This window comes from Carassius gibelio, chromosome B8 (genome assembly GCF_023724105.1).
Source record: "Carassius gibelio isolate Cgi1373 ecotype wild population from Czech Republic chromosome B8, carGib1.2-hapl.c, whole genome shotgun sequence".
Taxonomy (NCBI): domain Eukaryota; kingdom Metazoa; phylum Chordata; class Actinopteri; order Cypriniformes; family Cyprinidae; genus Carassius; species Carassius gibelio.
The window spans coordinates 21,561,822-21,575,213 of NC_068403.1; the positions used below are offsets into that span (position 1 = coordinate 21,561,822).

General features: G+C 38.8%; 2 protein-coding genes across 2 annotated transcripts; both read right to left on the bottom strand.

Annotated features, from left to right (window-relative positions):
• Positions 1–111: 111 nt before the first annotated feature.
• Positions 112–5,120, bottom strand: renbp (renin binding protein). The gene is made up of 11 exons (XM_052562654.1): positions 4,943–5,120; positions 4,252–4,357; positions 3,577–3,652; positions 3,331–3,406; positions 2,893–3,071; positions 2,438–2,662; positions 2,239–2,320; positions 1,876–2,051; positions 1,070–1,201; positions 890–977; positions 112–644 (listed from the first exon to the last, which is right to left on the bottom strand). Exons 2-11 carry the CDS (start codon positions 4,350–4,352, stop codon positions 568–570), a joined length of 1,212 nt encoding a protein of 403 aa, XP_052418614.1. The 5' UTR covers positions 4,353–4,357; positions 4,943–5,120; the 3' UTR covers positions 112–567.
• Positions 5,121–10,402: 5,282 nt separating this feature from the next.
• On the bottom strand, positions 10,403–11,536 carry si:ch211-218o21.4 (actin-associated protein FAM107A). Its single transcript, XM_052564313.1, has 2 exons — positions 11,386–11,536; positions 10,403–10,786 (listed from the first exon to the last, which is right to left on the bottom strand). The coding sequence occupies exons 1-2, from the start codon at positions 11,497–11,499 to the stop codon at positions 10,664–10,666; spliced, it is 237 nt and encodes a 78-aa protein (XP_052420273.1). The 5' UTR covers positions 11,500–11,536; the 3' UTR covers positions 10,403–10,663.
• Between the last annotated feature and the right edge of the window lie 1,856 nt (positions 11,537–13,392).

The window sequence follows — 13,392 nt, forward strand, 5'->3', positions numbered from 1 at the left end:
TATAAACTCGTAGCTTATCTGAAGTGATAAACTGAGTTTATTTTCAAGTCCAGTCGTATGCATAGTGAGATTTACAAAAGTATCACAGTAAGATAAGCCGAAACAAAGATCAGACAGGTCAACATTTATTCAGCACATTTGGAATGTCTTTACAAGCGTTTTATAATGTATGCAAAATTATAAAATTAAAGTAATCGATGGACCAAAAGAGGACAGTCATCATCAGAGGAGTGGTTTCAAGTTTAAGGACGTATATAAACTCCCATAGCTGAATAAAAACTTCATATCAAGACAATCAGCTAGCGAGCACAGTACTGGCCACGGCTAGAAAGAATTAAATCAAAGCAAAACTGGTCCCTTTTTCATTTCAATGTTGGATAAATGGCTTTAAAATGAACAAAATTATAAATGTGAACCCATAATATAAATGTAGCAGTAATACTGTAATTAAGACCCAATTAGAATAGTTAAAACTCTGATTAAAATGTTATAATTGCATTTTTATGCAAAATGCTCAGTTACACTTCCAGTCATATCTTGGTCATGGAGTGCAAAATGTCTGCAAGTTCAAGAATCCTGGCTTTCAAGAAGAGCGTCCAGAAGCTTCTCGCACATGTAGAGACAGCGAGGAACATGGAAGAACCCTGGACAAATGTTGGAGAACATTTTTTAAATGTATTCAAATATATTCGAGACCAACGTTATATAGAGAAAATCTTTGACCCCGAACTTTTGAATGGTAGTGTAGCTTATAATTAATTGGGTCTGAAAGATGCTCTGCTGCTCAAAAAAAAATAAAAAATTTATTCATTTTGGATCTGAATAATCATACAACAAAAATCTACAGAAGGTGGCCGTGATTGAAAGCATTTTGTCTATAGCTACTCACCTTTGAAGGGTCCTCCTTTGAAATCCAGCACCACCTCTCCCTGCCGACTCAGATATCCAAACCATTCGCCATGTTCCTCATCAGAAAACTGGAGGAGAGAACGTGATGGATCTGAACTTCTTGTGCTTATATTGAAAGAGCCTTAGCCTGAAAGAAATGCCTCTGAAACACATCTCTTACATGTGTGAAGGTGTAGTCGTAGATCTGCTTGAAGCGCTCCAGTAGCACAGGCTCTCTGCTGTGACCGAAAGCCATCAGGTAAGCAATCAGAGCTTCACAGTGAGGCCACCACAACTTCATATTCCACTCTAACTGGAAGACATACATTAAAACATGTCACAATTCAAGAGCAAGAGCTGAACAACAACAACAAAAAAGGAACTTTGGCTGAAAACCACAATATTAAAAGTTAGAATGTGCATTTCCAATTAATGGAGTCTGAGAGGAAATAACTCTCCATACCAGCAGGGGGCAGTAATCTATTGAAATAATTCAAAAAGGAAACTCAAAGCTAGGACTGTGGATATGTAAACCTTATACAAAGCAGCACCTGTTTTGCTATCTTGAATAGAAATCATGTTGGGTCACTTTGTTTATTCTAGGAAGCCATGTCATAAAAATATTAACATGCACACTTTCAACACCCTCGTTTTATTTTTACTTCTTGCACACTGGTTTACTAAACTAAAGAGCCAATCTAGGGTGCATTTCCCAAAAGGTTAGCTTGGTTAGCAACTTTGTTGGTTGCAATACAATTTCCCATTAACAGCTAACAGGTTAGCAACTATGCTTTTGGGAAATGCACCCCAGAGGGATTTTTCTCTGAGCACACGTTCAGTCAGCCAAAAAGCAACAGAATGGGTTTGATTAGTGCTTATGGTGTGGAGCTCGCACCAAAAACTGCTGACCGATTCTCAGGGATGGCCGACTGCTGGCCTGGTCTCACCTTAGTCAAATTTGACATTGAATCATGGATATAATCTGACCTGAGTCGGACAATGACCGTCTACATCCAGGAAGTAGAAAAGGCCGCCATGTTGTTTGTCCCATCCGGTGTGGAAGGGGATCTCCATGAACTTATCCACTGCTGTCTTCTGCAGCTGCACGTCTCCTTTCGTCATCGCGTACTGCAGCAGGAACCAGCCAGCCTCCAGAGCGTGACCTAGAGAGAGATCGTAACGGAGGCTGCATTAATATGGAAAGCGACAGTGAGGTTGGATTTCCTCCAAAGTCTTTATAAGTTGCAGTTAAACTAGCTAACATACTGATTAAAGAATGCATGAGGAGGCTTCATTCATATTGTAATCAGGTAGACATTGATCCTGTTGTATTTTGAAATGATCTTTTACCAGGGTTCTGCAAACGCCCTTGACAGCCAGGAAGCTCCTTTCCATTCAATGTGACATTTTCCAAAATGGCTTTTCCATCTCTCTGAGATGAAAGAATTTAGTATAATGCATCATTTGGGATGTCCTTCATCTCAGAATTTTTTAAGGCACGTTTTAGGCTTGGTGTCACAGCACTGAAGCTTGTTTAATGTTGGCTCACCTGTATGTGCTGCAGTATCCGCTCCACACACCATCCGCTCAGGTCTTTGTACTTTTCTGCGACATCGGTTCTACCCTCTGTCAGCTGATCTACCAGGCACAGGAGCATCATGGGAACTGCCATGCTGTTGATTGGTGGATCACCAGGAAGTTGAGGACGACCAAGATCCGACGAATCAGTCTGAACCCAGAATATCAAGCGATCCATCAAGCTCTCGGCATCTGCCTGTGGAGAACACAGACAAGACAAAACCTGACATCAACCATGAGATATAGAAAATAACCTAAAAGACAAAGTTATTTATATCTATCAAATCAGAGCGGAGAAAACAGTTAAATGCATAAGCTATAAATCACTTTTTTTAATGTATAAAGCATGACCTAACTGGCAGAGTCAATTCTGTTTGCATTATGTCATTATATAATCCATTTTAAGTAGTTATATTATAGTTTTACCTGCATCTCTTTGTTGTGTGTAACCCTGGACAGCTCATCCATAGCCATCACATAAAAACACTCGCTGAATATTGTCCTTTGCACCTTCACTGTTCGCCCATCTCTCGTCAGGCAGAAGGCACATTTCCCCGGGCCGCCGGAGGCCTGAACTCGAGCAAACTTTTGTAGAAATGCAGCACCTGAAAGTCAAGATGCATGTATACATGTTAACTTTTAAACAGGGTCATTTGGGGAAATGTTATTATTTTGACTTCTGATTTACTGTATGTGTCAACGCGTTTCATGCATTCGCTTTTTTAGGGGAGTACTAAATACAAATAAAAAAATAGAAAACTTATTTTAAATATAATTTATTTTTGTAATAACAAAGCTGAATTCTCAGCAGTCACTGCTCAAATGGCTGGATGGAAAAAGCAACTAAAAAACTGAATCCCAAACCTGATTTAGCAGCTTCGAGAATCTCAGGTCTGTGAAATCTTTCCACTGTACGATACAGCCTGCTGTACATCCAGACCTAGTGGATATGTCAGGCATCAGACACTCAATTTAACAGCTTTTATTTAAAAAAAAAAGAATAATTGATTTTAAACAAATAGAGAAACAAAAACATTAGCTTATGATTAATATATGAATAGAAACAATATGAAAATAAACACTAAAATTACAATAAATAAAATCTCTAACCTGTCTCCCTTGTAACCACACATATTTCAGCTCATCATAGACCTTCCCATCTTTTGCAAGGCAGTTCAAAAACCCACTAAAGTGAATAAAATGAAAAACATTTAACTGGGGCATTATATTTCAGCCACATTAAATCAATTATTTGTTAACCTGTTAACTGTCACTCACATTTTTGAACAGACTTGAAAATGCGTGATTCATGACTGAAAACATTTTGTAACATGATTTTTATGTACCATTTTCATGGTAATGATGTAGGTTTTTGAGGTACACTCTTGCCATTTTTTAAAAAAGATTGGTAAAATATCTATTTAGGAGTCTTAGACCTTTCCAACAATATACAGTTTGTCATGATTAGATTAGGATTTAATTGTAATATAGTGAAGTAAACAGCATTTTGCAAATCTTCCCACACAGTGACGTAGACGTGGGGGTGTGTTTAAAACAAGCCGTTTTAGGGGGTGTGCACAAGTATTAACTTTTATAAAGAATATCTCTTTGGATTTAAGTCTTTGAGTCTCAAATATGATTTTGAGTCTTTGCAACTTTCCAGATCTTGTTTTTGCACCAAGAGCTTGTAACACTCCAAAGAGAAAGGAAAAACTGAAATTGCATCATATGACCCTTTTAAAGAAATGCTGCTAAAGCCATGTATTAAACTGTGAATCATTTCACCCGTGTTCCTTGTCATGGGAATATTTCAGCCAGAAATCCACGACTCTGTCCAGTTCAGTGCGGATTCTCTCTCGATACTGTTCCAGCAATCCTGCAGTCATTGTTCCTTAAAATAAAAGTGACAGTTTAGGGTCATACATGCTGGCTGTTTTATAGTAGGACATAATAAAGTTTGAGTACGTGGGTATTGCAGTGGTGATCCTGTGATGTTAACTGACCCTTGATCTTTGTCAGTGAATATGTTAACTTTATATCTCTTAATGATCAATAGCTCAGCAATGCAAAGATGAATTCAGTTTAAGTCTTGTTAAATTCTCCTAAATAATGCTTTTTATTTCTGAATTCTGTTACATTATCTTAACCGATCAGAAAACTAAAAAAACAAATATAAAACATTGAGCACTGTCAGCTGTTCAGGTCATTTATTAACCACAAGCTTTTGCTTACTGCTTCATTAACATCATCTGCTTGAACGAACTAAAAGCTTTTAGAGGTAAAGGCAGGTCTAAGTGTTTGCTGACTCTCTACAATAAGTTAATTTGTGGAACTGGTTGTTAAATCTGTGATAGCTGAGGATGATATTCCCGTGAAAACTCTCTCTCGACACACCTTTACAAAAAGAACAATAATCATGTCAAGACTTGCGCCCCTTGTCATTTCCCTGCATGCAAAACACTTCATAATCACTTACCTGTTTCACCAGACGAAGAAAATACCACTTCTATACTATACGTGACTGTTATTTTTTTAAACGGTCTTCTTTTCTACTGACAGTGAAAATTATTTCGACTCTTCCTCAATTTTTGCAGAGACGGTGAAAAACGGCGCATCATATGACCGACATCCAGACAGCTGCTCCTGTTTATTCCGCTTTCTCGAGCTCATTCGCCAGCACCTCAGGAACATACTATTACATCCAATCACAGCGCAGGACAACAGATGAGGGTGTGTTTAGTGGGCTCATGTCAGCGCTGCACTTGCGCAACACGCTCTAGTTTCACAAGTACCGCTACTGTTTGATTTCTGCGCAAGCAGAGCGTCTTTTCACGATGGAACCATTAGACTGACATTAACGCAAGTTGTTTTATCAGTCAAAACCATTATTTAAATCAATAAATAGTTCGATCTGGTTAGACTTTTTACAACAGGACAAACTTACAACACTAGTGACATTAAAAAATACTTCAACTCCTATTACTAAAATTCACAGTGCTCTTTACATCGTTATTATTTTTTACTACTACTACTAATACTAATCAAAAACATGGATAGGCAAGGCAAGTTTATTTATATAGCACATTTCGTACACAATGGTAATTCAAAGTGCTTTACATAAAAGAAAAGCATACATTTATTAAAAAAAATGTACTTATTTAAAATGAATTTAAAACAGTTAGAAAATGATTTTACATAAAATAAAATAAAAAATATAAAAACAGTGAAAATATAGTGCAATCAGTTCGGACATTGCACAGTGCTCATTCAATAAATGCACAGCTAAACAGAGTTTTAAATCTAGAATTAAAAATGTTTTAGCACATCTGATCTCTTCTGGAAGCTGATTCCAACTGCGGGCGGTATAGTAACTAAAGGAGGACTCCCCCTGTTTTGTGTGAACCCTTGGTATTTCTAACTGACTCGATCCGAATGATCTGAGTGGTCTGTTAGGCTTATATTCAGTGAGCATAACTGAAATATATTTCGGTCCTAGGTCATTTAGTGACTTATATACGAGTAAAAGTACTTTAAAATCAATCCCAGTGTAAGGGCCTGAGGACTGGTGTGATATGCTCAGATTTTCTGGTTCTAGCCAGAATCCAGGCAGCAGCGTTATGGATGAGCTGCAGCTGTCTAATGGTCTTTTTGGGAATGCCAGTTAGGAGCCCATTACAATAGTCCACCCTGCTGGTGATAAAGGCATGAACAAGTTTCTCTAAGTCTTGGCTGGAAACAAAAGATCTAATTCTTGCAATGTTTTTTAAATGATAGTATGCTGATTTAGTTACTGCTTTTACATGACTACTGAAACTAAGGTCTGTCTCCAGAATCACACCAAGATGCCTGACCTGATTTTTAGTTGTTTGACCCCTAGAGTCAAGGTATGCATTCACCTTGAACACTTCATCTTTGTTTCCAAATGCAATGACTTCAGTTTAACTGAAGAAAGTTCTGGCACATCCAACTATTTATTTCATCAATGCATTGGCAGAGGGAGTCAATTGGTCTGTAGTCATTTGGAGATAAGGCTAGGTAAATCTGGGTATCATCAGCATAGCTGTGATAGGCAATTTGGTTCTTTCCCATTATTTTTCTTAGTGGGAGCATATACAGGCTAAACAAGAGCGGTGCAAGAATTGGCCCTTGTGGGACTCTGCATGTCATGGACGTCCACTTAGACTTTTATGCTCTCCTAGACTCACATAATAGCCTTTCCCTTCTAAGTATTACCTGAACCATATGAGTACCATCCCAGAAAGCCCGACCCAGTTTTCCAGTCTCTCTAGTAGTATGTTATGATCGACAGTGTCAAATGCAACACTGAGATCTAGCAATACCAGCACTGATATTTTGCCAGAGTCACAATTTAAGCGAATATCATTTATTATCTTAATGAGTGCTGTCTCTGGGCTGTGATGCGGTCGAAAACCAGATTGAAAATTGTCCAGGTATCCATTTGAGTTTAAGTATTTGTTCAGCTGATTAAAAACGACCTTTTCTATAATTTTGCCTATAAAAGGAAGATTAGATATTGGTCTAAAATTGCTCAAAATGGTGTTATCAAGATTGCTCTTTTTCAGGAGGGGCTTAACAAATCTTCAAAAAGATCAGCTTCTAAGCAGTCAAGCACGCTTTTGAAAAAATAAGTGGGAAGTGTGTCAAGAAAGCAGGTTGACGATTTTAGGTGCTGCACTGTGTCTTCCAGAATTTTGCTATCAATTGCTTCAAAAATAGACATAGTATCTTTTTGATATTGTGGCCTAATCTGTCTGACCTCTGCATTGCTTGAGGATGTGCTAATCGCCTTCCTTATATTGATGATTTTCTCAGAAAAGAAGGATGCAAACTCATTGCATTTGCAGAGAGCATTTCACTGGGAATCTGACTTGGGTGGTTTGTCAGTCTCTCAACAGTGGCAAAAATAGTGTAAGTGTTATTTAAATTACTGTTTATAAGGTTTCAGAAGAAATTCTGTCCAGCTGTGGCTAGTTTCACATTAAAAACATGAAGGCTGTCTTTAATTTCAAGTTTTGTCTTCCTCCACATCCGCTCTGCTTTTCTGCATTGTCTTTTCATAGTCTGAACTGCTGTTGATCTTCTCCAAACTGATTTCTGTCTGTTTGTTTTCTTACTACTATTATATGAGCAATATCATCATTTACACTCTTAACTTTTGAGTTGAAGAAATCAATGAGAATATCAACAGAGTCTGCAAAAATTCTTGGTGTTAAAGATATAACCTCCATAAATAGTACACTTGTGTTCTCGTTAATGCATTTCCTCCTGACAGAGATCGATCTAGATTCAGTTGTAGCAGACATCAAAATATCAAAGAAAATACAGAAGTAATCAGATAGTGCTATGTCCTTAATAACAATGGATGAAATGTTTAGACCCCTACTAGATGATTAAGTCTAGAGTGTGTCCACCTTTGTGTGTGGGTCCATGCACATGCTGAATCAAGTCAAAAGTGTTTAAACCGTTATCATTTCTTTTGTAGTTTTGTTTTTTGCATTATCTATGTGAATATTAAGATCCCCTGCAATATCCAAACAGTCAAACTCTGAGGAAATCATTGATAACATTTCTGTGACCTCTTCAACAAAGGCTGGAGAGTATTTTGGAGGCCTGTAAATAATAATAAACAGAATGCGTGGAGCACCTTTCAGCACAATCCCTAGATATTCGAAAGACAAGTACTGACCAAATGACACTTGCTTGCATTGATAGACATCTTTAGATAGAGCAGCTACACCCCCACCTCTCCTAACAGTCCTGCAAACACTCATGGAAGTGAAGTTAGGAGGGGCTGCTTCATTAAGGACTGTTGCATTGCAGCTGTCTTAAATCCATGTTTCATTTAGAAACATAAAATCCAGATTGTTTGTGGTTATAAAGTCATTGATTAGAAATGATTTATTTTTTAGTGAGCGAAGGTTTAAAGATGCTAACTTGATGGCTGTACTTTGTGTCTTTATATCAATTTTAGTTTGATGCATAATAGGCCGCAGATTAGATGAGTTTGCCCTTCGGCTTGAGATGGCCTTAGACTTTCTATCACGTGATAAAACTGAAATAGAGAAAGCTACAGGCACACTGGGTTCCCGCTTGTTCAGTAGGCATTTGTGAATGTTGCTGTTATTATAGCGGGGACCCGACACATATAACTGAGAGCTGCTATCAGTTGTTTTTGGTTCATCTTCAGCAGATAGAGGGTTTGGGCCCTGGCGTTGTGGCAGTGGGCCCACAGGCTTTGGTGGTTTTTGGGCCTGCCGTTTTCTTGTTGATGTCTGCAGGGAGTTGCAGCAAATGAGTGAGAGAGTTTAGTCCCAGCATACACCAATTCGTCCATTTTCTGTGAGAAGCACAGAAAGGGATAATGTGTCTGGTGAGATGGGCTGTGTCTCTGGTCTTTCCGGTGGCTGTGATATGTTGTCTTGGCTTCCCTGGCTGTTTTCCAGAAAGTCGTCCTTGGGTGCTGAATCTTGTAGTTGTTTTGATATATCACAGTCAGTCTGTGAGGAGCTCTGTTGGCAGGGCTCAACATGGATAGTGTCTATCAGCAGTGCTTGTTTTGGCTGCATGGTGTTATCAGTGTCCTTGTGGGATATGTCAACCACATGATGACTCAGACCCGGTGTGTGTGTGCTGAATGGATTAACACAATCTGCTGAAGGTGACGGAGGGAAAAGTAGATATTGTTTTTAAACACTCTAGCACCAAGTTTGTTTGGGTGGAGGCCATCCGGTTTAAACAATTGTCTATGGCCCCAGAAAAGATTGAAGTTGTCAATGAAATTCACTCCTTTTATATTACAAGATCTTTGTAGCCACGTGTTCAGCCCAAGCAACCATGAAAACATACTTGTTCCACGTGCTGGGAGTGGTCCACTGATGAACGACTGAACTTTGAGTCTTCGAAGGGTTTCAAAGAGTTCAATGAAGTCCTTCTTAAGGAGTTCTGACTGCTCTTTCCGAATATCATTCTTCCCCACATGGATGATGATTAGATTTGCAGTATTGTGCTTCATCAGAATGTTCTGAAGTTCCTTGTTCACATCAGAGACCGTTGCTTGAGGAAGACAGCATGTTGTTGTAGTCCTGCTACGGATGTTTCTGATAACAGAGTCACCCACTATCAGAGTCCTTGGCTCGGCTGCGCTCTGAGCTGAAAGCCGCTGTCTGCTCGTCCTTGAGCGCCTGTTAGTAGCGGTGTTAGCTGCTGGATGATCAGATCCATCTTTAAATACATTTGGGGATTCCTCACCCACATTCATTAATGCTTCAAATCTGTCCTCAAGATGTATAGGGGGAGGTTGAATGCCAGTATTCACAAGCCTTGTCATAGTCGAATCTGGGGTACAGTTCTTTGTGTTCCTTTGGGTCTCGCTCCCAATTTGTGCCATCAATTTGTGTGGCGATCAGTTTCGGCTTGTTCCTCTACACTTGGTATAAACTGTTGAGATTCAGAAGATTCATGGGACTCACCGGCTGTTTGCTGAGGGGGTCCATGACGACGGTCTGCTAAGTGTTCCGTCTGTCTTGGAAGTCCAGCAAGTAACTTTGTTTCAACAATCACAATCCTTTGTAGAAGTTTGCAGCAGTTCATGCAACAGTAGATCCAACAGGAGGCATTTTCTCTCTCTTCTGTTTGAATGTAGGCAGTTGTTTTCCCGTCTCTGGAATGTAAGCTGATGGCAGTGGGATGCAAAGTTTTCTTTTTGTAGTATTATTCCAGTCCCAAAGAGTTTTTAGTTTTAGCGTTTGTGCCAAAAAATCTGTTTATCTGAGCACTGTGCTGATCTGCTGATGTAGAAATCTTAGAAAAATCAGAGAAAAGTACAGAAATAAGAAGCAAAGCGCAGAGCAGTAAGCTAGAACGTCCGAACGGTAGCAAAGCCGGAAGCGAAGATAGGACAAGTTGAACAAAAATAAAATGTAGAATTGTTTTTTATTTAATGACCTTTCAGGTTTTACAAAAATGACAGAATGATTGCAGCAGATTATGTATAGTTTGACAGAATTACTATCAGTAATTGTTATTATAACAGCTAATGGTATTTTAAGATTACCATGGGTGTGTTTTAACATTATTAATTCATTATTACAGACTTCTATGAAAAGAAGTGAACTGTAACAGACTGTAAATAATTTAATAACATACTAATGAATCTACTGAAACACTGTGAACTGTGTCAGATTGAGGAGTGAAGGGTCTTCTGTAGAGCTGTGTGGACCTTCCTCAGGTTCTGTCTCACTCGGACAAACTCCAGGAGCTGCGCCTCCTCACGCAGCCTCTGCTCCTCCTCCTTCTCCTTCTGAGGAACAAGACAAATCACAAAACAAATACGGCTAATACAATTGACAAAATCTTAACCTTAAATTTGACCATGATAATGAGATTCCACTAACAGGTATTGAAACCTGGTAAACAATTAAAGACATTAAAGATTGTGAAAGCACAGTTCATTCATATTAACTTACTATGGTAACACAGTAAAAAAAAAAGTAGAAACAGGAAACTAAAGGTAACACGGTCAAGAATTAATAAACATACAAGAGCAATGTGGAAAACAAATCACAACATTACAAAACTGTTGTTCGCCTTGTGGTTCAATCACAGCAGTTTTGTGTGATTAGTTGTTTTCAGCACACACACACACACACACACACACACACACAGTCTATGGCCCTACACCAACCCTAGCCCTAACCCTCACAGAAACTCTGTGTATTTTTACTTTCTCAAAAAAAAAAAAAAAAACTCATTCTGTATGGTTTATAAATTACCCTCTCCTTGTAATACCTGTGTCATACCCATGTCATTATACAGAGTTGTGTCCTGATATGTCACAAAAACAAGAGCACACATACACACACACACACATACACACACAGAGTTTAGGAGGCTGCTGACCATCGTCTCCTGATGTTTGTGCTGGCGTTCGAGCAGCACCTGCTCTAGAGGACTCCTGCTCTGCTCTCCCTCCTGTCTCTGGGTCTGCTCTCTCTTCCTCTTCTCCAGAACCATCTGAAGCTCCGGCTTACAGCATGCCAGCGGCCCTCTGTCCCGCCCAAAGGGCCCAAGCACAAACAACTTATACAGAAGTAGCCTTTTACCAGTACGATGCTAGCATTTTTATATGCTATAATAGTTTTAAATTAGCTTTTTTTGTTGTTTTAATTTTATTGTTGGTTTTTCATCTAATATTATTTTCTTATTTTATTTAAACTTTATTTAAAAACCTTTTTAATAGTTTGTTTTGGTTAACATCAACAACACTGCATGTGAAAGTAACAGAAGAACTGTACTTAATAATTTCCTTAAGGGGAGATCCAATGCTACACTCTCAAGCCCCTCTCAAGAAACTCACAAAAACATTAAAATCATTTTTCTTCCCATGCTGTATTAGTTCCATCACACAAGTTTTAAGAGGGAATGTTTCTCAGCTGAATGTAAAAGTTTTGTATCAAAGTGCAAAATCTTTGCAATGAAATGTGACGTTTTTTAGGGAAACGCAACACTTTAGCATTTTGGGAATATGAAGTTTCTAGGGTGAACACAAAAGTTTTGCAAAGAACCATGAAGTATCTAAGTAAAATCTAAATTTCTGCATCAAAATGCTTGGGAACGTGAAGATTAGAGTGAATGCAAATGATTGCAACAAAATGCTAAAGTTTTGCGAGGGAGCATAAAGTGTAATCTGGCAATGCAAAGTTTTGTGAGGGAACAAATTAAATATTTTCTAGGGGGAATGCTCTTGCATTCCTGTAAGAAACTTTGTGTTTGCCCACAAAAGCATGAAATACACATTTTCTTTCAACCTAATATTATTTCCAACACAATGTTTACAGTGAAATGTAAAAGTTTTATATAAAAAAAAATCTTCTTATCTTTTTTTAACCCATCATCAGGAGCCTAAGGGGCTTCATAGATATTAGATTTAACTGTAATTTTTACATATTTCCCTGCAGTACCAGCCAATATGACAAACAGTAGTGTCAGCAGATCTATCATTACAGTGTCACAGTGAGGGCTGATAATAAACCGGGGTGTACGATTACAGCCTGTGTGTCCACACAAAAGACCAGAGAGAGAGAGAGAACGAGGCATCATCAATATTTCAACAACCCACTCAAAAAAGCTCAGCGATTTATTAAAGTCTCCATGACAGTATCTGATTTGGAGCATTTTATGGTGATCTTACTGTTTGTGGGCCTGTAACAGCTCCTTGTGAAGCTCCTGATGGTTCCTCGAGGCTTTCGCCGGGTTGTTCAGGTTCCAGGGGCCCTCGGCAGTATCACACTTATCTGCATTTTCTTAGACACAAAAGTTATTTCTGCACAATTCTACAAGACACTGTCAGATCATGTCACTCTGTGAAACCCCCAGGCCAACACACCTCGATTATAGCCATGATGATGCAAAGAACTACAATTAAAAGTGTCTGGTGAGGTCTTTGCTCTGCGCTGTGCTGCTGCTGGTCTGCTGGAGCTGCAGACGTGGTTGTGTCCAGCGACGCTGTTGAGTAAGGCATCTTTGAGCTCCTGTTCGGACGGTCTATTCGGGAGTGTTTGTGCAGCGGCCGATCTCATTGCACACGCAGGTATCAAGAGGAGCCCTCAGCCAAAGCTCCTGCTGCATGCTGGGAAACTGTGCTTTGGGGTCGTCAGTGAAAGCAAAGAGAGTATCAAGAGGGTAGAGATTGTGTTTCACCTAAGTGGGGATTTATAATTTATCAGCTGGTTCCTGCCCACTCAAATTATTTATTCGTAATTTCAAGCAAAATCAGTACAGATTGCTGACGGACAGATAAATGCATGCATTACATTTTCATGTAGATAAGAAGTGTTATATATATTATAATATACTAAAACACCTGTATATAGCAATAGACACACAACAGCATTAAAATTTAAAAGC